Genomic DNA, 26,338 nt, shown 5'->3' on the forward strand with positions numbered 1-26,338 from the left:
TAAAGAGGCAAAGAACAGAGACATTAATCTTCCCCCTCATTCCACTCCAGACCCAGGCTTTCTTGGCAGTGGAGGCTGCTGTTCTATGTCAGCTAATACAAAAATAATTTTTTGGCATCCCTTCCATTCTTTTCTGCATCACACTGCAAAATTTTTTAATCACATTATTTAAATTCTTAACAAAATATAAGCAATGGAGAAAAAGTTGGTTTGTTTTTTTTTTGCAATGTTGGGTTGGTTTCTGCCATATGACAATGTGAATCAGCCATAATCATACATCCCCTCCTTCTGGGCCTCCCCTCACCCCATCCCTCCAGGCCATCACAGAGCACGAGACTGGGCTCCCTATGCTATACGGCAACGTCTCATCAGCTATCCATCTTACACCTGATAGTGCATATATGCTGATGCTGCTTTCTCCATCTCACTCTCTTCTTCCCCTGCTGTGTAAAAGTTATGATCTTACATAAGAAAAGACTGCAGAACGTTCTGTCAGCATCAAAGCTCAAATACTTGAAATCAAATACAAAAGATACCTGAACTTTACAAGCCATTCTGATGCACTCGAAATGGCTGCTACTGAAAGTTTAAATAACTATAAAACTGGCAAAGAAAATGCTAAAAACTCTTGTAAATAAACACTACATTGAAGAATTCTCTTTTTTTGGCCACACCATGCAGCTTGTTGAACCTTAGGTCCCAGAGATCAAACCCTTGCCCCTTGAACGGAAACTCAAGAGTCCTAACCACCAGACTGCCAGGGAATTCCCTGAACTGAAGAAAATTCTAATGAGCTTTTTCCCGACACAAAAAACTTTTCTGCCTCCCACGTAGCATAATAGATTTAAAGCAAGTTACATTTATTGACAAGTAGTTACTGCTAGATATGGTGGTTGTACAAGATGATGTTTAGATAACCAGTAGCCCATTCTCCAGGAAGCCCAAGACAGTATCTTCATAGATTTAAATGTGAAAATGTGTTTTCAGTACAAGTAAATGGGCAGGGGGGCGAGCTCAGCCATCATTGTTAGAATGTGGAGAAACTGCCACTCTTCATGTCCTCTTCATTGTCACTTGCTGTTGCCAGACTCTGGAAAGGGAGGCTGAAGGGTTCTTGTTGGTCAGAAGAAACTGCTCCAAAGAACATGCAAGAGAACTGGAGGAGGGGAGGAGGGAAGTAACTGTTGTTTGTTCAAAGCAAGTTAGTGCTTATCAAATACCCCTCTTCAGAAACTCAGCCACTGTGGTCTCACATTAGCTGATGGTTCATGAGACACGCAGAACCTTCATGAGTGGCCCAAAACATCCGAAAGTAAAACCCTTCTCTGGACTCCAGGGGCACACAGTTTGGGATCAGTGATCTGTTTCTGACTACCCTGCCCGGGCCATTGAAACCAACACCAGGGCTGTGGGAGACAGATGAACAGAGACTGCTGGCTATCTTCCTCCACTTGATCCATCCTCTCCCCTTTCCCTCCTGCTGTGACAAAAGCTACTCCTGACCAGAGTCAGTCCTTCCCTCCCTGTCTCTGACTCCCAGCCCCTCCCATGCCTCTCCTCTACTGGATAGGAATACCAGCATTTAAAAATATTCAAATGTCTCATTAAAACAAATAGCCTCATCCACATCCTCCCTCCAGCTTAATCTCTGCTGTAGAACCGTCTACACTGGCTTTCTCTATTTTCTCATTCTCCTACTCTTAGGTCCTATCTAAAAAAGCTCCTGACCCGCGTATAGGAATTGTCCTTATAATGGTCACCAAAAATTGCCAGACGCCCTAAACTAATGGCCATTCTCAGTCCCCAGCCCACTAGATCCTCACTCTGACACTTCCTTCTCAGACCTTCCTCATGCTGTGTTCTTCTGGTTGCTCTTTTCAGTTGGCTTGCCTTCTTTTTATTATTATTATTAAATTTATTTATTTATCTTTAAGTGAAACAAAGATGAATGTTTGCCCTCTTCTACCCACACTTTGAATCAGGGTTTCTCAACCTTAGCACTGCTCACGTTGGAGGATTAAGTTTCCTTGCTGTGGGGGCTGTCCTGCTGCGGGGAGGATGCTGAGCAGCGCCCCTGGCCTCTACCTGCCAGATGCCAGGAGCAGCCCCCTTTCCTGAACTGTGACATCCAGAAGTGTCTGCAGACACTAATGGCTTTGTCCCCTGGCTGTGGTTAAGAGCCACTCCTCTAAACGGTGACAGTCTTCTCTGCCACACCCTCTCTCGAGGAACTCACATTCACACTGCTGGCAGAAATTAGTGTGTACATGCCAGGGAGTCTCACAGTTAGAATCTGAGTTTCCTATATCCTACTACCTACTTGATTTCTGCAACTTATATCCAAAATAGAATTCATGATCTTAGCACTGAACCTGTTTCTCCAACCTTGATACCTCCCTTTCCCTTAAGCTCCATGACCGATCCATCACAAAGTCCTGCTGTTTTATTTCCTCAATTAGCTGCTTACCTTGGCCACTTCTCTCCATTTTCTACTGAATCACAGCTCTCAGACACCACAACTGAGTTTCCAGTCTTGCTTCACTGCACTGTGGGCAGCCTTCCCTGTTAAAACCCTTCAAATACTTCCACTGCCACAGTACCTGATACGGCCATTTACATCCGACATGACTTGGAACTCACTCACTGCTCCAGTTTCATTCACCCTGTGCCACTGTTTCCCCTGTCTATCTGCCCTCTGGCCACACTGTTCTTCCTCCAGGTCCTTAAAACTACCACACTCCCTCCATGACAGGGGCCTTTGCACATGCCATATCCACTCAGCTTCCCCCTACTATCTTATTCTTTCCAGCTCAGCTCCAAACACCAGTTTCAAAGACTTTCTGACCTCCTGGATTAGGTCAGCTCACACTTTAAATCTTCTCAAAGCACCTTGAACTTTTCCTTTATTAAAGTTACCACAGGTTAGTTTTTTTTTTAAATTATCATACATTTAGTCATATGATTATTTGTTTAATGTCTACCTCCCCCACCCCCATACCCAGTCTATAATTAAGTGTAGGAACCTTTCTTGTTTACTTTGCACACCATTGTATACCCCATGTCTATGACACAAGGCCCTCAACAAATACTGGTGGGAGTTGCATGGGTAGGTATCAAGCATGAATAAACAAACGATCCCTATTCTTGGTTCATCCTTACAAATCAGAAACTGAAGATGCCCTCTGCATGGGGCACTTCAGACAGCAGTTGTTGAACCTTGGCTCCAGGTGAAACACCCCAAATTAGCTGTGATATTGCCTGTGGTAGGCAGAATGATGGTCTACCTTCACCCCCAAAGATGTTCACGTCTTAATCCCAGGACCCTGTGAATATATCACAAGGCAAAAGGGAATTAAAAGAGCAAGTGGAAAAAAAAAAAAAAAGAGCAAGTGGAATAAGGTTGCTATCCAGGTAGGCCCAATGGGAAATCACAATGATCCTTAAATGTGGAAATCAGCATCAGAGTGAGGAAATGTGAAGTGGACTCCACTAGCCATTGCTGGTTTAAAGCTGAAGGGTAACCATGATTAAAGAATGCAGATGATCTCAAGAAGAAAGGAAAAGAAAGAGAGCAGATTCTTCCCTAGTCTCCACAAAGGAACACGGCCTTGCCAATGCTTTGCTTTTAGCTCAGTGAGACCCATTTTGGACTTCTGAACTGAAAGACAATTTGTGTTGTCTTAAGCCACTAAGCTTGTGGTAATTTGCTATAGCAGCAATAAGAAACGAATACACTGGTAAGCTGAGAATCTTAAGTTTACTATGGCCTTTGAGCGCTGCCCTCAATTTGCCATTCACTTAAGGTCAAATGTCATTTGCTACCCCCTCTTGTCCCCCACCTACTCTTCAGTCTCTAAATCGTTCATGGCTGGATGATCAAGCCCTTCCCTAGTTTCTAACAGTCTTCTAATGCATAAAGTCTGAATAGCTATGTAACTTGGAATGAGTCCAAGTTCTACACGAATTGAGCAAGAAGGTGCATTGTTATAAAAAATTTTTTTAACAGTATACATGTTTTCTTAAAAATAGAACTGCCATACAATCCAGCAATTCGACTCCTGCTATTTTTCTGAAAAAAATAAAAATAAGAACACGAATGCAAAAAAGTATCTGCACCCCTATATTCTTTGCAGCATTATTTATAAGAGCCAAGATATAGAAGCAACCTGTGTCTATCAATAGATGAATGGGTAAAGAAGATGCAGTGCATATATACAAAGTAATATTACTCAGCCACAAAAAAGAATAAAGCCTTGCCATTTATAACAAAACCAATGAACCTACAAGGTATTATACTAAGGGAAATAAGTCATAGAAAGACAAACACTATAAGATTTCACTTATGTATGGAATCTAAAAAGCAAAACAAATGAACAAAAATAATGAAACAGAAACAGACTCATAGATACAGAGAACAAACAGGTGGTTGCCAGAGCAGAGAGGTGTGGGGGGGTGAGTGAACTAGGTGAGGGAGATTAAGAGGTACAAATTCCAGTTACAGCATAAATGAGTCATGTGGATGAAATGTACAGCATGAAGAAATAGTCAACAATATTATCATAACTTTTATGGGGCTTTGGTCTTTGAAAACCGCTCTAAATTTCTATCATTGCGATCATTTTGTAATGTGTGGAAATACTGAATCATTATGTTATGCACATAGAACTTACAAAGTGTTGTAGGTCAATCATACTTCAGTAAAAAAAGATAACAATACTAGATATTTTTCCTCATTTTGGTGTCCCTGAGAGCTGTGTATAACTTCTTGATTAAACTTATTGAACATCCACAACAGAAAAAATGTTGGTCATTATTGAGAATATAGCAATATTTCTCTGTGCTGTGCTTAGTCACTCAGTCATGTTTGACTCTTTGCAACCCCATGGACTGTAGCCCGCCAGGCTCCGCTGTCCATGGAATTCTCCAGGAAAGAATACTGGAATTGGTTGCCATGCCCTCCTCCAGAGGATCTTCCCAACCCAGGGATCAAACCAGGGTCTCATGCATTGCAGGCAGATTCTTTACCAGCTGAGCTACCAGGGAAGCCCAATACTTCTCTACAGCAGTTTAATTCTGAAAACCCCCTTCCCCAAAGTAGAATACTACCATGTATTTATTTTTTTTAATAAAGTGAATTAAAAAATTGGTTTCATTTTGGAATGCTGTGATACTATTGGAGGGATTTTAAAAATTTTCTCAGGCTATCACAAACCAGGGCTGAAGGTCTGCCAACTACTGGCTTATGCACTAGGAATATAGAGATGAGTAAGACTCAGGTCTGCCCTTGATGAACTCTCAATCTACCTAGTGGAATAACAAGCATATCTATCAAGTTATTATGTGACAGTAAAAATGAGTAGAATGAGAAGACTTCAGAAGGAGATGTATCATTTGAGTTGGGCTTTGAAGGTGGGTAGGAGTTTGAACAGTGAAAAGAGGAATACTACTACCCTGAAATGTAGGCGCAATAATATGAGCAAAAGTAGAACACAAAAGTATATGCAGAATGTTTCCATTAAGATCAGGAACTAAGCAAGCAGGCCCATTCTCTCCACTCTAAATGTTGTACTAGAGGTTATGTGCTAATGCAACTGAACAAAAGAGTCAGTTGGAGGCATTAAAGAAGAAGTGAAACTATTGGTATATAAAAAAGAGACATATAGTAAGTATGTCTAAAAACCCTGAGAGAATCAGTGATAAAACTAATGGAAATAATAACATAAGTCAGCAGGGTAGTACAATATAAAATTAACACAAAAAAAACAATAGCCTTCATATACACAAAAGGCAGTGAGAAAACAGAAAACATAACATCCACTCACAACAGCAATATAAAAGGTTAATTATTTAGGAATAAGCTTAATAATAAATGTGTAAATGTATGAGAAGCATTTTAAAACACTCCTGAAAGACACAAAAGAACAACTGAATAAATGGAAATACATTGCCGGTGTTTATAGACAGAATGACTCAACAACATAAAGATGTCACTTAACATCCTCAAGTTAACAGAAATGTAAGGAAATCCTAATAAAAAAAAATAGATTTTTTTAATGGAGTTGGATACATTGATATTAAAGTTCAAATAAAAAATATATACTCAGGAATAACCAGGAAAAAAACTGGCAAAATCTACAAAGGGATACTAAATCTACCAGACATTAAAACATAATCTGAAGGACTAGAACTGGACCTCAGAGGAGGAAATGAGATGATTATATTAAATACTCTAGGGAAAGTCCCCTAATGCCATTTCAAGGAGTTTAGGTGAAATTCTATGGAAAAAGTGGACGAGTCAAGAGATTTAAAAGCAGGAGAGTGATGCTGAGCACTGACCATCTGCCAGCTCCGTCTATTAGCTCAATTAATTTTCACAACAATTGAATCTCACAATTCATCATTATTATCCTCATTTTACTAACAGAAAGAAAACTGAAGCAAAGATACGTAACTTGCCCAAGTCACACAAGTGGCAAGACAGACTCCAACCCAGGAGCCCTATACCTCACTGTAAGGTCCAAACAGAATCTTTTAGTACAGTGTGGAGGAAAACCAGAGTGGAGAAGAATGGGGGTATGGAGGCCAGTCAGAAGGCTCACCGTAGTTCAGATAGATGATATGGGTCTCAATCATTTACCCATAATGTAATCTCATTTTTGCAGGAGTTAAGGCAAAAACTTCCCTTCCAAAATTGAGTTTTCTTTTTAGAATTTAGGATTTACGTGACATGATAGAAAAGAAAAGAGTGCTGTAATGAAACTTGTGGAGCTTACAGCTCTAAATGTCACTTTCCCTAGTGAGGAAATTGGCAATCTTAGTGAATTTCAGGGAGATGAAGCAGCAGGGAAATGTGTTCCTGTTGTTGTCTGTAAAAAAAATAAAAGTAAGCACAATATGTGTAACCAAAAAACAGGATGGGGAAAATGTGTCTGCATAATGAAAAGACAGATTTCAGTTTTCTTTTATGACCAAGTTAGTAATTCACAAGAAGAGAAAACTGCCATAAGTACTGGGCATATAACAGGTATTCAATAAACACTTATGGCATCAAACTTAATGGAGTTTACTGTCCAATTTTACGACCCTAGAAGTCTTTATTACAGCATTGTTATTGTTTAGTTGCTCAGTCGTATTTGACTCTTTGCAACCCCGTGGATTGTAGCTGGCCAGGTTCCTCTGTCCACGGGATTTCCCAGGCAAGAATACTGGTGTAGGTTGCCATTTCCTTCTCCAAGGGATCTTCCCAACCCAGGAATCAAACCTGCATCTCCTGCACTGGCAGGCAGATTCTTTACCACTGAGCCACCAGGAAAGCCCAGTAGCAGTGGATATTGTGACTTAAAAACGAAATAAAGTCAAAAATGTAAAATTCATAGGGGTATGTAACATGAAGTGTCAGCTCCCTGCTCTTTCTCTTAGTAAAAAACTGACTGCCATCCTAATGACACTTTGGAAATGCAACTTAAATTGGTCCATTTTGCTAATTACTATCAATTCTGAAAAGGACTAGTGAGAAGTAAGTAGTAACTTCTAGCAATATTATTTCTCCTTTCAAATTTCTAACTCTAACAAACTCATATTTCCAAACCAATAATAACAACAGCAAAAAAAGCTTGAATAAAACACTAATGTAAACATGTAAAACGCGGACTATCATTATTTAAGATACTTCTAATAAATTATGTTTATCTTCAGTTCAATAGATTTCATAAGGTTTAACATCATAGCATTTTGTAAAGTTTATCATCCATCTATAATAGCAAAATATTGGTATTACAATAATGTTATTAACTGGGACTCTACTACGAAGAAATTTGTGATGTTTCTTGTGATGAAATTTGTATCTGTGCTACCATGAATAAGAGATTTCTTGACCAAACTTGAAAAAGAAAATTAGGACACTTATTTTAGAAAACAAAGTATATGACTTTAACATATTATCAGTATTTGTACTCAAAGATAAATATGCTGTAAACAATCATAATTTGTTCTTTAAAACAAGTGACTCAAGTCTCTAAACATACTTTGTTAGAATTACTCAATGAGCAATTTGTTTTGTATTGACATTGTATAAATCAACCTTTTCTCCATCTCAGACTGCCTTCAGCTCTCCCCATCAAAATATAAGGAAATTAATTTCCAGGAGACTGGCGGTGGGCTGCGGCAGGGAGATTGGAAAGGCAGACGGACAACGAGAGTGAGCCCTTGGCCTCGGCTTAGCTGTGTCTCAGTGCTGCTGCTCCTTTACCTTCCTGAGACATGGAGACCCTGGCACTTCTTCCGTGTCGCTGACACTGCTCTCTGGGACTTCACTAATATCTCCACTGCTTTCGGGTACTTCAGTAAGGTCTTTGTTCGCTCTTTTCATTAAAGGGCTGCCACAATTTTCCAATGTAGAGGTGTTCGTGGGAGTCTCATCAGAATACAGCCTTTTCAGTTCTACTTTTCTTGAGATATACTCTGGGACCTTGCTGGTTGCATTTTTACCAGCCTTTGAATTTGAATGTATCGGCTCTGACCTGAGGTATTAATAGAGATTAAATGAATGAACTGTTTACTTTGAAATATATATTTGTATATAACTAAAGGAGCAACATGAAATGACAATGATAACACAGTTTAGGGAATATATTGAAAAAACATCAAACTAATTGTTTGAAAGTTAAGATTCAAATATATGATTATTTAGAAATTCTCTTGCAGATTCAAATTTTTCAGTAAAGCAACCCAAGTGTGCATGAGACAATCTTATAACACAGTAGAAGGGCATAGGTAGGAAAAAAAAAAGTCAAATAAATTACAATACATCTGTATGATAAAATTGTATAGAACCATTAAAAAGCATCTTTCCAAGTCATTATCAGCAATATCAGAAAATGTTCACAATATAATATTTTGTGGGAAAAAAACAGGATACAAAACTACATATGCTATATGAGCCAATCTTGTTTTAAAATGCAAATATATGCAAAATTAAAAGTCTGAAAGAAAATACAGTGTGCCAAACATTAACAGTGGCTATCGTTAGGTGGTAAAAGTGTGGGTGTTTTTCACTTTATTCTTTGTACTTTATTGCATTTTCCTAATTTCCCACAGAAATGTGTTATTTTTACTATGAAGTAGCCTTCACCAAAAAAAAAAAAAGTTAAGAGGCAAAAGGGGGAGTTCCCTGGATATCCAGTGGTTAGGACATTACAGTTCACTGCTGTGGCCTAGGTTCAGTCCCTGGACAGGGAACTGAGATCCTGCAAGCCATGCAGTGCAGCCAAAATTAAAAAAAAAGAAAAGAGAGAGATAAAAGGGAAAAAAAGAAAGAAAGAAAAACAATGGCTGCCTGTCCATATGTCTAAGAAAGAGAGCTCTGAGTAATGAATATAAACCTTCATGTGAAACTTCACACTATATCACTCCTAAAAAACAACCACTGAAAACAGAAATGAGTTTTAGGTAATGACAAAGATAAACCAGACAGTTCTGTTAAATTGTGATCATAAGAGAAAAAAGCAAGTATCTGTGAAAGATGGGTGTTATTTCTATGTTACAGTTAGGTCTTCTTGGAGTTCTTCCTGATTCAGTTAAAATTTCAAATCTTCTAATGTTTTCCTTCTCAGTTGTTTCCTAAATGAATGCCATTGAATTATTGCAGAATAAGGTTGCAATGGCTTTATCCCAACCAATAAGACATTAAAAACACAGCCTTACCTTTTTTGTTTTTGTGAAAGACACAGTGTTTGTGGAGAAGATGCTCTACTTGGCTCATCAGCTAATGTAGCCAAAATAAAGTTGGCTTCCAATAACATATCATCAATACTTAAAGCCATGGGTCTAAAAAAGGCAAAACCAGAGCAAAAACCACACTCATTTTCTGATGGACACTGGGAAAACATTAGAAAATGATACTTAATTTTGGAGTAAAAAGAAACAGTAAAAGTAGAAGTCTTATTTGTTTTTTCACAAATTGAGATAGTCCTTAGAGCTAAAAGAGCCCTTAAAAATCATCACATCCAATTTTATAAGACACATTTATCCTAACCCAATCTCTTTGACATTTTAGTTCTGAAATATAACATACCATAGTTTCATAGAGATTTAACTTGTTTAAGCCATATATAATTTTCTAATTAGGCAATTTATTCAATATATCAAGTTTATAAATGTTTTCACTCTGCAGAATAATGTATCTTTCTAAACCAAGTCACCAATCAAAAGAACACTAGGTTATAACATCTTTCAAAATTTTAGTTTGAGAAGTGTTGCTAGTAAAGGTAAGGAATTCCTGGGGTGTGAATTAATTTCAACGTGACCCAAAGGGTTTTATTTACTAGTATACGACAAAAGAAAAAGAAATAAACTCAAAAATTTTCCAAAGACCTACTTCCCAGGAAAGTCAAAATGAACGGCTATAGGAGCATGTACAGCTTCTGAAAATATCAGCACTCCCTGAAAGGAAAAGCAGGGAAAAAAAAATATGAAATCTTTATTAAAACCTGCCACTGATAATTCTAATTGGACACTACTTTTGGTTTTACCTTCAGTTCTTTGAAGCAAAATGTTATTTCAGTGTCAATTCCAACTTGAAAGAAGTCAAACTCATCTGGACCAACAAACATCTCACTGTATACAGAACTGGTCAGGTCTGTTCAAGAGGAAAATAAAGAATAACATCAATTCCGTAGGTATCTGTGAAATTTTAATAAGAAAATATAGTCAGGGACTTCCCTGGTGGTCCAGTGGCTAAGACTCCTTACTCCTAATGCAGGGGGCTGGGGTTCAATACCTGGTCAGGGAACTAGATCCCACATTTCGTAACTGAGAGTTCCCCTGCTGCAACTAAAGATCCCACACAGTGCAACAAAAATGGAAGATCCTGCAATTAAGACCCAGTGCAGCCAAATAAATAAATATTTTTTTAAAAAGAAAAGTAAAGATAACCATAAATTGTAGGTTAAAAATAGCCGCCAGTTCTTTGACATTTCTTCATTGAGTGGTAGGGTCTCTATCTGTGTCCCTTCCCCTTGGGGTGAGTGGGCTTTCTGTCTACCCTCACTAATAGTATGTGGTGGAGTGATCTAGTGCTGGTTTCTGGTGTGGGCCCAGGCATTAAGAGACTGCCACCTCCACTTCCTCTATCCCACAAGCTGGGAGGGGTGGCCAAAAAATTAAAAAATGGAAAGTAAAAAATCAACTTCACAGAATGGGAGAAAATATTTGAAATCATATATATGATAAGGGGGGCTTCCCAGGTGGTGCTAGTAGTAAAGAACCCGCCTACCAATGCAGGAGACATAAGAGACACGGGTTTGATCCCTAGCTTGGGAAGATCCCCTGGAGGAGGGCGCAGCAATCCACTCTAGTATTCTTGCTGGGAGAAGCCCATGGACAGAGGAGCCTGGCAGGCGCTGGTCCACAGAGTCTCAGAGTTGACTGAAGCGACTTAGCACAACACGGCACATTTGATAAGGGACTAGTATTCAGAACAATAAAGACAAATAACTCAAGTGAAAAATAAACAAGGGATACGAACAGACATTTCTCCAAAGAAAATATACAAATAAACAATAAGCACACACAAAAAGATACTCAACATCATTAGTTACTAGGGGAATGAAAATCAAAAGCACAATGAGACAACACTTCATACCCACTAGGATGGCTATGATCCAAAAGACAGACAATAACAGGTGAATTTTGTTCTCTAATATTTTATTAAAATGTCATGTGCATTTTTAAAATGAAAATATGATCACACTATGCATACCATTTTATAATCTATTCAATAATATATCCTGGCTGTATTTCCATGTCAGTAACTGAAAGTTGCTCGGTTGTGTCCCACTCTTTGTGACCCCATAGACTGTACAGTCCATGGAATTCTCCAGGCCAGAATACTGGAGTGGGTAGCCTTTCCTTTCTTCAGGGGATCTTCCCAACCTAGGAATCAAACTGGAGTCTCCTGCATTGCAGGCGGATTCTTTACCAACTGAGCTATGAGGGAAGCTCAGTCCCTTATGTCAATAAGTACATTTTCCAAATTATTTGTGTGTGTTGGTGTTTTGTGTTTTCCTCTACATTATTAACTTCAATAAACATCTTTGATATACACACCCAGAGAGAAAGAAATGTATATATACACACAAACAAGACTACTATTTTTTTTTTTTTGCTGTGCAGTGTGGCTTGCAGGATCTTAGTTCCCCAACCAGGGACTGAACCCAGGCCCATGACAGTAAAGGCCTGGAATCCTGCTAGGCCACCAGGGAACTCCCAAGACTACTTTTAATAATAGCTTCATGTAAATCACCAATTAAACCAATCTCCTGTTCTCAGATCTAAGATATAGGAAAGTGTTTTTATATATTAAGTGCTTTTCTCCAGATAGGGGGATTCCAGGTGACTTTATTAGTGCTTTTTGTATGTTTTTAATTTTCTTCAATGAACATGAATTATTTAAGCATAAGAACAAAGGAGAAATAGTATTTATATTTTAAAAGGACCAAACAATACCTTACAAATACCTTCATCTCAATCAAGAAGGCTCATGTCACGACCTGTGGTTGCTATGGGGGAGGGGGAGGGCAAGGGAGGGTTGGACTGGGAGTTTGGGATTAGCAGATGCAAACTATTAGATGTAAAATGGATAAGCATGTCCTACTGTACAGCACAGGTAACTATATTCAATATCCTACAATAAACCATGATGGAAAAGAATACAAAAAAAGAATACTTGAAAAAATAAATTAAGAAAAGAAGGCTCATGTCACTCCCAGTGTGCTGGCATACAGTAGGTTCAATAATAAAATTAAACAACTGGGTCCCGAGTCAATCATAACTATAACCACTCATTAGAAAGCTGCTCACAAGGGATAGCGTCTCCTGGTTACTAAATGGCCATCTTTATTCAGAGATGGCATTATGAATATAAAACAGACCCTCTCACTAGCCACGCATATATTTTCCAGATCATGCACTTCTAAGTGCCAGAAAAGAATACTAGATGAGACTTGAGAGAAGCAATAAGAGCACGGTGGTAATAAGCCTAAGCCCTGGAACCTGACAGCCTCTATTCAGATCATAATCCACATATTAACTGTGTGACAGCAGCAAGTCACTTAGTTTCTCTGTGCTTCATATTGTTCATATGGAAAATGAGGATACTAACAGTAGCTACATCATAGAGTTGCTGCAAAGATCAAATGGATTCACAAATGTAAACCATTTAGAACAGCATCTGGCACAAACTAAACACTACAAAGTCATGTGACCCACCTTAAGCCCTAGTTATACTAGTTTTTCACTTTCAAATAACGTTTCTACCTTTATATTCTTTCTTTACTGCTATCACCCCCCAAATTATCCAACATCAAAGAATCTCAAACAGCTTATGCCAAAAATACCTTAGTAAATTTCCTTAATAGCAAAACTCCAGATTTAATCATGCCATAGTGTCTCCATTACATCTGGATAGCTCTTAGAGTGAACTAAAGAAATATTCACATTTTCTGCCCTATATATTTGCCATCTGGAATATCCTACATTTCTAACTTAAAGTTAATTTTCCTTTTTATGCGGTCAAAGATCATCTCCATTGGATGGCTGGCCTCTTCCTTTCCTTTATGCTAAATACAAAGGATAAGAAAAAGACCTTAAAATTTCAACTGAAAAAATATTTTTCTCAGTAACCATTCTCCTAATTTTAAAACAATTTGAATTTCAAAGCCAGGTATTTTAATTACTGGTTGACAAATTTCTTTGGTCTCTTGAAAATTTTGATGATCTTTCTATGTTTTACTTTTACTGCCTTTTAGTCAAGAATAAATATTATGTCAGTAATATTTACTGTATAACCATAGAGTAATCAGGAAAGCCAGGAAGTAATATTCCATCAAAGCACAGTGACAGATATAATCCTTACCCATTGATTCCTCATTAGAACTCTTAATGCAAACCTTCAGCGGAGTAACAGCAAGAGTAACTTCCTCTTGACTCGATGTAAAAAGAACAATTGCCTCAGCAAGCACCCTACAAAATGCAATGAACAATATTACCCTATTTGAAGAAGAAACAGAAAGAAATTATCTCATGAAATGGAACTCAAATCTTTAATCTGGAAATAAATAGGTGAATCTACCCAAAAGACTTACCTCTATTCTTCTACATGACCTGCTATACTTTTTGTGTATCTTAAAATTACACCATTGGAAATTCCAAGGTGTTCCAGTGGTTAGGACTCATGCTTTCACTGCCGGGGCCTGGGTTCAATCTCTGGTCCAGGTTGTCCTGACATCCCAAATGCCCTTTCATCCTGGGTTCCCTTTTTAAAAACACCTTCACTGAGATACAATTCATATTCTACACAATTCTCAGATTTAAAGCTGTATGGTTTGCACTACCCTAAGGACTAACGATGTTGATCATCTTTTCATATGCTTGTTGGCTATTTGCATATATTCTTTGGAAAAATATCCATTCAAATCCTTGGCCTATTTTTTTTTAGCTAGGTTATTTATCTTTTTATTATTGAATTAAAATTTCTGGCTTATTTTTTAAATTGAAGTGAGGTTAGATAAAAATGAGATTCTTAGAATTTGTGTAACGTTCGTGTTAACCTGACGCTTGATTTTAGATTAGCAGTGTCTCTCAATGCCAAAATGTCAGGAACACCTACCAAATTAATCTGGGAACTTTTCCAGTGTTAAGGGAGAGGTGTTGTACAAGATATCAAACAAGCTGATACAAAAAAATGACAACATGAATGTGCAATTCAAAAAAGAAAAATACAAACTTCTAATAAATGTAAAAAGATGCTCAAGCCCCCTAGTAATAAAACAGACATAGTAAAGAACTAAAATGCCATTTTCTACCCAACAGGTTGGCAAAATTTTTGAAGATTAATCATAATCCTTAACTTGGAAGGATTCTCCTATACTTTTGGTAGGAATGTAAACTGGCACAAACTTTTCTTCAGATAGCAATTGGCTAGTCCATATGTATGCAAATTTAAAATTTGTTTAAGCCTTTGACCCAGCAGTTTCACTTCCAGGACTCAATATGTGTTGGGGGCTTCCCAGGTGGCTCAGTGGTAAAGAATCTGCTATTAATCCAAGAGATGTGGGTTCAATCCCTGGGTCAACAAGATCCACTGGAGAAGGAAATGGCACCCCACTGCAGTATTGTTGCCTGGAAAATCCCATGGACAGAGGAGCGTGGTGGGCTATAATCCATGGGGTTGCAAAAGAATTGGATACAGCTTAGCAACTAAACAACAAAGTATGTGATACAATTTTGAAAGAGAGAAGGTATCCATAAATATAGGGAAAGGGAAAGTTATAGACAAACTGACTATACACCAAACTGTTAATAGATGTTATGCCTGCCAAGTGCGATATATGGGGTAAGTAGAGGAGAACGACTTTCATTTTTCATCTTTGCACTTCTCTATAAATTTTAGATGCATTACAAGGAGTATTTCTTTTGTAATTTAAAAAACAGTAAGGGTAAAAATAAATAAATAAATAAAATAAAAAAGAGTAAAGGTAAAACATCTTTTGGCTTACAAAATAATTAATGTTTAATGCTATGGTTTAACTGAAAAATTGAGTTCTCCCTCACTGACAAATACATCTCACTCATTCTCTAGGAAAAAACAAACAGGGATAAAATCAATCACATAAAAACTGTTAAGATCTCCTCGTGCTGTGTTTTTTAAGACACACAGTGTCTTATAAAAGCACCATACAAATGCAAAGTGTTATCAGATAATATATTTTTCTCTTAATATCACGTGATGTAGAAAGCCACTGATGGGATATTTCTAGAATCTTCTTGGCCAATAAATTATTATTTCTACCATTAGGCAGTTATTATCTACTATTATCTTTCTTCAGGTTTCCTCTTGATCCTGTTGGTGATTTCTCCAAGTCTAACGTTAGCTTTAAAAAATGTAATTAATTTAAAAGTTCTAGGGCATTAATTCTTTACTCTGTGACCATACTATATTAAGGAAAAAAACAACAGAGAGCTCATTACCTTGGTTGAATCACTAGTGTATTAGCACACATATTCTTTTGAAAAATAACTTGCAAAGGCTGACTTTCTTGAAAACACACATTATGAATCTTTTTAATACCTTAAAAATAGTAAAACAATCCGTTAATAATTTTAAGCGTAAAATTTAAAAAAATTTAAAGACTTTTACACTTTAAGTTCGGATTAAAATAATAAAATTAAAGTAATATTTAATATCTAGCAGGTGCACATAAGTTACAAGAAACACTAACCCTAAATGAATGTGTTTATCGCTCCCTAGTGGACACTATGTAACATGTCACACCCTCCAAACAATTAGGCAGTAGAGTTTCCACATTCTTTTGAAATATGGGTAATTTCTTAAATTGTGTGTAAAATAGTAATTGCCCACTACCAATCAGGTATCTATGACCTCTTTCAGAATTTTTCAACCAAGGTTGATATTTCTGGATGGGACCTTTGAAAATAAAACCGGAGCACTGAATTGGTGTGTTCTTTCCCTCTGAGAGGATGAGAGGGGTGGAGAGCAGTAATGGCTATGGTCCAGTGTACCCACAACTACAGTATACATTGCACAGACATTATCTCTGATCCTCTCAACATCTCTATGGGGTAGGTACTTAATCTCAGAAGAGGAAACTATAGCTTGAGCTTGGTTAAATGACTTCAAAGCTAAGCTGTTTTAATAAGTATAGTCAGAATTTGAATTTAAGTTTATCTTTTTTTTTTTTTTTCCCTGAATCTAGGTTTCAATAGAGCCTATGTAATAAAATCCAGGTAGGCTACAACTTTCTACAGCATAATAATGTTACAACGAGAATCAAAAGGATTCATTCTAAATAGCATTTTTCAACTCATTTTTTTAACTGAATTAATAACAGCAATATTTATTATTTTCACAAATATTTACTGTGCAGTTACTATCAGGCTTATCAATTTGTTTTTAATGATCATCAAAAATACAGTGACTCAAAATAACAAGCGTTTGTTATTTTTCACAATTCAGTTAAGTGGCTCCTCTGGTTTGGGCTGGCTTCACAGTGGCTGGATCGTTTTGAATGGCCTCACTTTCATATCCGAGGCCTCACAGTTGTGACACTGGGACAGTCTGGATGGCTGGGGCCTCACACCAATGGTCTCCAATCTTTCAGGTGTCTACACAGGCTATGCTTATTCTCATGTTGATGGAAATGTTCTTAGTTTAACAAGGGAAGCTGATGGGCCTCTTGAGGCCTAGGCTTGGAACTCACACAACATCAATTCTAGTGCATTCTACTGATATCAAAGCAAGTCCAAGGCCAGCTGAGATTTGAAGTGGGGAAACAGACTTCAGCTTTTGAAGGGAAGGCCTGCAGATAATTTATGAGTTTGTTTTTTTTTTCTGTAATCTACCACACTAGAGATGATTTGGGAGCTATGGACCAGTGAAGAACAACTTGGACAAAAATCTTCGACCTCACAAACCTTACGTTCTAGTAAAGAGAGGCACACGATAAGAAAATAAGTATTAATGAAACAATTGGTATATCATATAATGGGCTTCCCAGGTGGCGCTAGCAGTAAAGAACCTGCCTGCCAATGCAGGAGAGAGACACGGGTTCGATCCCTGGGTCGGGAAGATCCCTTGGAGGAGAGGTCATGGCAACCCACTCCAATATTCTTCCCTGGAGAATTCCATGCACAGAGGAGCCTGGCGGGCTGCAATCCACAGGGTCGCACAGAGTCAGACACGACTGAAGCGACTTAGCATGCATGCACACATGTCACAAAGTGATAAGTACACAGGAATTTTTTTTTTAATGGCAGAAAGGGAGCTGGGAGTGCCAGTGGTGGGGGTAGCAATTTTAAATAAGGAGTTCAAGGAAGACCTCATGGAAAAGATGCCATTTGAGCAAAGACCGAAGGAGGTCTTCAAAAGATCAAACCATGCGCTGTCTGGAAAGGGAGCTTGCTAGGCAGAGGGGACAGCAGCCCAGCCCTTGAGGAGAAAGCATGCCTGGGACTCCTGGATCATGTTGGACCTCACAGGCCACTGTATGATCTTCAGCTTCTATCTTGGGTACAACAGTGAGCTTTTTGCTGGAGTGACATAATCTGACCTATTTTAAAGGTATTACTGTGGCTGCTATTTTGGAAAGATATGAAGCTCAAAAGTTGGCATATCTTACTTATTTTAAAAAATATTTTTAAGTTACTTTTAGATGGATATATAATAGAAGACAATAGATGTGTAAGGCATAACATTTAAAAACTACCAAAAATAGACAATGAAAGTTAGTCACCCTCCACCTCTGACTCCTGCCACCACGGTACCTTTTTCAGAGGTAACTACTGTCATCAGTTTCTTAGGTGTTCTCCAGAAACAGTCCATGCATATACAAGCACAATCATACCTCTGCAACAAATATCTGACTCAGGTGAATATTGTATTGGTGTTACCAAGGATGTCCAAGTTGAGAGATGCCTTATTTCTTTGTCACCTCTGAGGCTCTTTTTCTTGCTGCTTGCTTCCTTCCCCTTTTTCGTTAACACAAACAAGACACTTTCAGTTTAGACCTTTGATCACACTGCTTCCTCATAGTAGAATGCCCTCCCATTTCTGACCATTGGAAATGTACCCAGATGTGAGGCCAGCACCTACAAAACCTTTCCTCTTCACCTTTTCTCTCTCAAGTACATCCATTCTACCCTTTTAAAAGCAACTTGGTGGAGAAGGAAATGGCAACCCACTCCAGTATTCTTGCCTGGAGAAGCCCATGGATGGAGGAGCCTGGTAGGCTACAGTCCACGGGGTTGCAAAGAGTCGGACACGACTAAGCGACCTCACTTTCACTTTAATGAAAGTACATTTAAAAATAAATAAATAAAAATAAAAGCAACTTGGCTGGGGGCTTCCCTGGTGGTCCAGTGGCTAAGAACCACTGCCAATGCAGGGGACACAGGTTCAACCCCTGGTCAGGAAGATCCCACATGCCGTGGGATAGCTGAGCCCGTGCTCCACAGCTGCTGAGCCTGTGCTCTCTCCAGAGCCCTTGAGCTGCAACTGAGCCCTCGTGCTGCGACTACTGAAGCCCACACACCTAGAGCCTGTGCTCTGCAACAAGAGAAGCCATCACAACGAGAAGCCCGTGACCCACAACCAGAAAGTAGCTCCTGCTCGCTGCACTTAGAGAAAACCCATGCAGCAATGAAGACCCAGCGTGGCCAAAAATAAATAAATAAATCTTAAAAAAAAAAAAAGTAACTTGGCTTGATGTACTTCTTCATTGCATTTTTTTTCTAACCTTCTAGTTTAATAATCTTCTGTGATAGAATGCAGATGGGATAAAAATTTAAAGTCCTGTTTACTCTGTGTCATTTACTGACTTTTTCTAGTGCTGCACAAAGTACTGGACTATAATGAGACAAGGAATTTTCACCAGAATTTCTTCCTTCATTAAGAAAGTCTTATTATTGAAACAACAATGAAAACAAAGCAGCTGAACTAAATAGAATGCTTAGTAGTGTTGACTTAAATTCTGGCCTAAGTTCCTTATCTTCTCACAGACCAGTAACAGTCTTGAGGTCCAGCCGCCAGTCCGTGGACCACTTGATAGCACTGGTCTGTACCATCTGCACCCAGCAATGGGATACCTGATGCTATGATAGAATTCTGCTTGCTATTTCATAGCTCAATCTGCAACTTCTTTCAGTGGCTCCAGAGAACTCTCTCAGACCTGAAGTGGCACAGCTAAGGAGTAAGCGTTATTTTGGAGATGTTCCATTTGTGGAGTTTGGAATTTCAGAGGTTAGTGATAGTTCAAAAATCTTAGAAGGGATGCTCCTAATCCCTTTACATTCACTGTTACCGAAGTTTAGTCATGAGTACATCTGTAAAAGACCTTTCAAAAAATCTTAAAACCCTGAAGTAGGGATCCTGCCCTCTTGACACACGTCATTAATATACATGTACAAATCAGGGTTTTATTTTCACTCAAATAGCCAGTGCCCCCCTCTTAGGGAATCCCCTCTCTGTTGGAGACCTGTTTTCTTGATCAGAACAGAACTTAGTACCAGGTGCTTTGGATCAGCAGAGCATGTTCTTCAGGGACAACTCACTGACTCATTTTTAGCTACTCTGGGACTTGCGCAAATGAAAATACAGAGAGTTCATAGAATTATTATTAGGCAGGTGAATATTTCATATGAATCTTGGTTCTTGATGACATAAATCATCTTTTTTCTATTAATAGATGCTAAATACTCTAAGAAATCACCATTCTGGGAACTACTTGTGGTTAGATTCAGAGAAATTAGTCTTTTTTAGTGGCTCATATTTTCACAGCTGTTTTCTATCAATGAAGAAAGCCAAATTTACTTCACTGTCCTTAATTTCTTCCCAAATTCCAAATATGTATTTCTAGCAATTTATTGGATATCTCTGCCTAGGTGATTTTTCTCAACTAAATTTGAACACTGTTTCCCCGCCAGATTACAGAAATAAAATTGCAAGCATAATTTCCTGAGTACAGACAGTTTTGGAAAATATAAGTATTAATATTTACCCCAATTACTATACTAGCATCTATTGCCTTTGTTCCCCTTCCTTTCTGAGCCATCCTTCCCTGTTGTGTAGCCACCATGAGGTTTGGGAGGCACCAGCTTCACTTCAAGCATCACTTGTGGGCCCTCATTGGTATAAATCAATTGATGTAATCTTATCTCCCTTATGATTGAATTTGGTCCAGATATGGCAATAAGCCAAGGCAATTAAAGAATGGAATTCCCGTGGCCCCCCAGGATTAGTTTAGGTTGGTCCAATGAGAGCCAAGCCAAGCACTTTTGTTCAATGCATGTATGAGGTATGACTCTCACTCCTCTTGGATATAAAAGAGCAAGCATGTGGCCCCAACAGCTGCTGCTAGAAGTCACCTTATTATTAAAAGTTTATAAGAGAAGTTGGACTTAGTATAAATCACATGGAGGAATGTAGAGCTGAGAGAATTTTAAAAGGAAGGAGAAGGAGAAGCAGCTGCTGCAGCCTGGATCAAACCACTCTTCTGATCTAATTTTGAACTTTTAGCTTATATGAACCAACATTTCTCTTTACCGTTTAAGTCAGTTTGAGTTGGATTTTCTGGGTGTTTTTCCTTTCTTTCTGTTACTTGTAACTTAGAGCATCCTAACTCGTACAATTTCCCAACAAAAGCTATTAAAAATCTACCAATCACAAATATGTATTGGACACTAATCAAGTCACTTGAGACATACTTAAGAAACTGAAAACTCAGTACTAGTGATACCTCTTAGAAACTATGCCAGGTATTTCTTTAAACACTGCAGAGCTATAACTTCCTATAACTCACTGAATCTTCACAAAAACCCTAGAAGGGTTGTATTACTATTGTCCCCATTTTACATAAGGGAAACTGAGGCACAAAGTAAAATAATTTGCCCAGTGACTCAGCAAGGAAGCAGCAGTGCAGGGTTCCACCCCAGGCCTTGGGGCCTCCAGACGCCATGCTCCTTATTATCATGCTATATATATTTAACTACATAAAATCCTATATGACTACAACATTTGAATATCTACCTTGCAAGGCTGGGAGGCAGGAAATCTCTTTGGTGTATCAGAGAGAATGAATGAAGGTCTTGGCTCCTACAGTTGAGGGGCTGGACTCAGGGCACTTCTAATACAAGTAGGCATTATTCTTTTTCTGTTCTTTGCAAGGAACACTGTTACCAAGGCACGCTTACAGAATATCATCCAGCAGTTAGTTAATTTTAGAATAATCAATTGTGAGAGTTCAGATGAACATTTAAAAAATCGGTCTGGGGACTTCACTGGTAATCCAGTGGTTAAGACTCCATGCTCCCAATGCAGGGGGCATGGGCTTGATCCTTGGTTGGGAAAATAAGATCCTATATGGCAAAAAAAAAAAAAACAACCCAACTGGTCTGTATGTAGGCATAGCCTGTGCCACTGACAAGCCAAAAAAAGAAAGAATTAATACCAGTCATCTCACAATACTTCTACAGAGAAAAGTACAATAATATTTACAACCTCCCTACCATAGACTACACAAATTCAAAGCAATATTGCAGTCTGAATATTCTAAACGTGAACAATATTAACAAAAAATGCACATACTTTAAACTAGATTTAACTATACCTACCATGTCGGCAGAAGAACTGAATAACTACTTTGCACTTATCAGATCTGGTAAATATTTTGCACTTCTCCACATTTTTCTCTAGGGAATTCAGACATCTAAAGATGGGCAGAATTGACTGTAATGCAAACACATTAGAGAACAGCACATACTTCACATGGTTGCTTGATTAATTTTAAAAAATCTAACGAGAGTATTTATATTCTTAAATGAACAGACCTGTCTTGTATGCAATTTAAACCAAGTATTAAGAACAGGATAGGTGTTATACCCAATATATTGAGCATTTCTACAACACAAGAGGAAATCAGGCCCTCTTATACTTACCTTCATTCCCAATCTGCAATTTAAATTCAATATTATGTCAGTGTCATTCATTTTCACTGAGGTTGACCATTGATAATGTTGAAAAAACACAGGAGAGAAGAGGACACATCCATATGCTGACCGACAAGAATTCACAGATCTTAAAGCAAGCTAGAAAAATAAAATAACAGTCATATAGGAAAACAAATCAGGTTTCTTTAATGATTAATTTAAAAAAAATCTAATATGTTTATGTCATTGAAATGCATTCAAGTAAGCTATGGGATGTTAACTGCATTATATGGACCACATTATACATATGAATTATAATACTGCTATAATATAAACTGCATTATACAGTGTGTTTTTAAAAAATTATATATCTTTTTTTGGCTGTGCTGGGTCTTCATTGCTGCATGGGCTTTTCTCTAGTTGCGGCAAGCGGGGGCTACTCTCTAGTTGCGGTGCACGGACTTCTTAATGTGGTGGCTTCTCTTGTCGCGAACCATGGGCTGGCTCTAGGGAGCATGGGCTTCAGCAGTTGTAGCACTTGGACCCAGCAGTTGTGGCTTCCGGGCCTCAATGCACAGGCTCAATAGTTATGACACAGGGGCTTAGCTGCTCCACAGCATTTGGGATCTTCTCGAGTTAGGGATCAAAACGGTGTCTCCTCATTGGCAGGTGGATTGTTTACCACTGAGCCACCAGAGAAGCCCCTTTACAGTGTGTTTGTAATTTGCATATGTATACACATATGTGTCCATATCTATACTAGACTTATAGGTTTTAAGACTAAAATCCTGCATGTTGAATTTGTAGTTTTTGTTTGTTTTGCTAACAAGAACATATTTTTAATTGCAAAAATGTAATTGCTCACAGGCACCTTAACTTTAAAGTACAAAGTGATCAAAGGCAATAATACGAAAGGAAGTAAAAAGACTGCAGCAAAATGGCAGTCTTACCTTGTCTAAGGTAAAAAATTGTTAGTCAGTCAACCATTAATACTTCCACTTGGGAATGCAGGCCCCAAACTAGCAGATCTTCTGAGTTTTCAAGAGAAGCAAGAAATTCAGATATTTATGTGGACTCTCTCGACTACTGTTAGAAAATTGTTTCAATTTTTTAAAATTGGAGGATAACTGCATTACAATATTGTATTAGTTTCTGCTGTATAACAATGTGAACCAGCTACAAGTATACATATTCCCTTCCTTCTTGAGCCTCCCTCCCACTCCCCCATCTCACTCCTCTAGGTCATCACAGAGCACCAAATCACACTCCCTGTGTTATATTTCAATTTTTAAAAAAAAAGTACAGGCCCCACAAAACATTTCTGCAAGTCATATCTAGCCTCTTGACCACCAGGTTGTGATTCTGGCTTAAATCAATTGTGTATGATTTTTTTTAAGTTTACCATGCTCTAAATGTATAAATACAAATCAACAGTGGAAGGGATAATTACAGTTTCTGGATTTCCGAGTTAACATTCAATCTGGACTGGGATCTTTAAACATCATCTTTTGCCCTTACTTGATGGTCTATGAGCTAAATTTCTTACTTACTCCTTTTTCAGAGGGGTCTAGCCACAGCTCATCACTAATTCGTGAGAGAGCTTGGATTGCTTTCCCAAATACTATGGAGAAAAAGAAAGATGCTGTTTACATTCTTTCAAACAATAAAAATAAACCATGGAACTACTTCAGCATTCACAGGACTCAGGATAAATTCACAAAGAACAGTGTTTTATAGACTAATGCTACAAACTGCTTTAAGAAATACAGTATAATGGCCTTGGCAAAATTCCAGACACATAATAAGTGCTCAATAAATTCACAGATTGGGTGTGTGAAATAATAAAATGCAACAAAATCCTTTCTTTCTAGATATTAAAAACGTTGCACGGAACTATTGTGGTAGCTAATGTCCATACTAAAGCATTTTTAAACTTGGTTTAAATGTATATCTCTTACTGCAAAAAAAACACCTGTGAAAACAGAGCATATAGAAAATGGTTCAAAGGGTTTTCATAACTTCACAGGTGGCAAAGTCAAAACAAGTTATAAGAAAGAAATTAGAGGCATTCAAGATATATCTCTGATACTTGAGCATGGATCATGCCAGATCTCGCCAGAAAACACAGTTAGATGCCCTGTCATAAAGAGTAGCTAGGCCTGGATGAAATACTGGTCTGATTTGGTATGACACCATTAGTGTTCTTAAAAATTACGAATAAGTTAAAAAAAAAATATGGCAAACAGATATGGGATACTATGCTTCAATAAAAAAGGATGGCCATATCAATTCATGGAAAAGTAGAAAAAAAGGAAAAATAATTCTATAATGTAAAATCATATTATGCTTAAGAATCAGAGTTGGGAGCATCATACTATGATTGGTCCAGTGGTTAGGACTCTGCACTAAGATCCTATAAGCCACATGGCATGCTAAGAAAGAGAGGGGGGAAAAAAGAATCAGAACTGGAGTAGCAGGCCTCAAACTCAGAACATAGGATGACTAGGGGGAAAAAAAAAGTGGTCCTTTTTTAATACTTCACATTCACCACTCTTTCCTGGAGCTAGCTAATGAAGACTTTTTTGTTCATTCAGTTAACATTCACTGAGCCCCTAGCAGGTTCCAAGAGTATAAGCCAAGGCAATGGGGGTATAGCAATGAACAAGACAGGTTCACAGTTCCCACCCTCACAGTGCTTAGGTTCTGGAGAAAAAACAAAATTAAACAATCATACAAATTATCACTTACTGAGAACAAGGTACACACTGCAAAAGAGAACTTTCTAGAACTCTGAAAACATGCAACAATGGGGATCTTTTTCTTTCCTTTCCTGCTCATTAATATTTTTCCATAGATGCCCTCAACATAGCAGGAGCCAGCTGCGACACAAATGCCATTCAATGATCATTTTCAGATTATAATCTGTAGAAAACCATTACTTTTCTAAACAGAGACTTTCTGGAGTAACTTACATGTTTAAAGTACCATTTATAATAAGGATTAGTTCTTGTACATTACCATTTGTTACTGAGCTCTTTACCGGCATTTCATTCCTACAACAAATACTAAGCTTTGCGCAGTGGCAGTATCGTAGCCAATGAGGTTTATCCGAGGCACGATTATCGCTAATTGAAACTACAACGAATACTATAATGAAGATGCTGTTATTATTCTCGTTTCACAGATGAGGAAACTGAGCCCTGAAGGGATTCAATGGCTTGTCCCAGGTCATACATTTAAAAATGTTCGAGTTTGGAATAAAAACGAGGTTTATGCTTTTCTTATCGCGCTAAAATACTTTTAACTGTCCAAGGGTTATTTTCCCCAATTTCCCACACATTCCTTATCACCCCGAGTTTGAAGCCTACCCTTCCACTACCTGTCCCGGTGGTTCAACTTCATTTCATGGACATCTACGAATATAAATAATACGCATAAATAAAAGCCGATGAGCCTTCATTTGCTCCTCAGAAGTTAAGAAGACCCTGGGTGAGTGGATGCTGGCTATGGTCAGGTATTATGTCCCTTAGGCATAAAGACAAAGGTCAAGAAATGAGACGCCGGTGGAAACGTCCCCACGCCCACAAACCCTAAACTTTCCCTTTTTTACACAGGAAGGCAAAAAACGCCTCTGCACCTTTCACCTGACTGCCGCTCATCACACATTTCAGCATGGCTGCAATTCCTAAAAAGTCAAGTCACACAGGACGCCTCAGACCGAGGGCCCCAGATGTTGCCCGGATGTTGCCCGCGCTTCGAAACTTCGCGATTTTGTCCCCACCCCATTTGCCAAAGAACAACTTCGCTTTACGGCGGATAAGGGCCCGCGCGGGCTTCCGTA

General features: G+C 38.3%; 1 protein-coding gene and 1 pseudogene across 3 annotated transcripts; one reads left to right on the top strand and one right to left on the bottom strand.

Moving 5' to 3' along the window:
- Positions 1-855: 855 nt before the first annotated feature.
- RAD9B (RAD9 checkpoint clamp component B) lies at positions 856-26,318 on the bottom strand. Of its 3 annotated transcripts, XM_061141927.1 has the most exons (11): positions 26,135-26,318; positions 24,048-24,118; positions 22,507-22,656; positions 22,183-22,297; positions 16,027-16,126; positions 13,913-14,019; positions 10,530-10,636; positions 10,376-10,440; positions 9,703-9,825; positions 8,249-8,519; positions 856-1,156 (listed from the first exon to the last, which is right to left on the bottom strand). In XM_061141927.1, the coding sequence occupies exons 1-11, from the start codon at positions 26,169-26,171 to the stop codon at positions 1,028-1,030; spliced, it is 1,275 nt and encodes a 424-aa protein (XP_060997910.1). In that variant the 5' UTR covers positions 26,172-26,318; the 3' UTR covers positions 856-1,027. The 3 variants fall into 3 exon arrangements, with proteins under 3 accessions (XP_060997910.1, XP_060997911.1, XP_060997912.1); XM_061141928.1 differs by lacking the exons at positions 22,183-22,297; positions 22,507-22,656; positions 24,048-24,118; positions 26,135-26,318 and adding an exon at positions 18,340-19,073; XM_061141929.1 differs by lacking the exons at positions 16,027-16,126; positions 22,183-22,297; positions 22,507-22,656; positions 24,048-24,118; positions 26,135-26,318 and adding an exon at positions 18,420-19,073.
- Positions 25,566-25,686, top strand: LOC133058008 (U4 spliceosomal RNA; annotated as a pseudogene).
- Positions 26,319-26,338: the final 20 nt, after the last annotated feature.

The sequence above is a fragment of the Dama dama genome, chromosome 5 (assembly GCF_033118175.1).
Source record: "Dama dama isolate Ldn47 chromosome 5, ASM3311817v1, whole genome shotgun sequence".
NCBI lineage: Eukaryota > Metazoa > Chordata > Mammalia > Artiodactyla > Cervidae > Dama > Dama dama.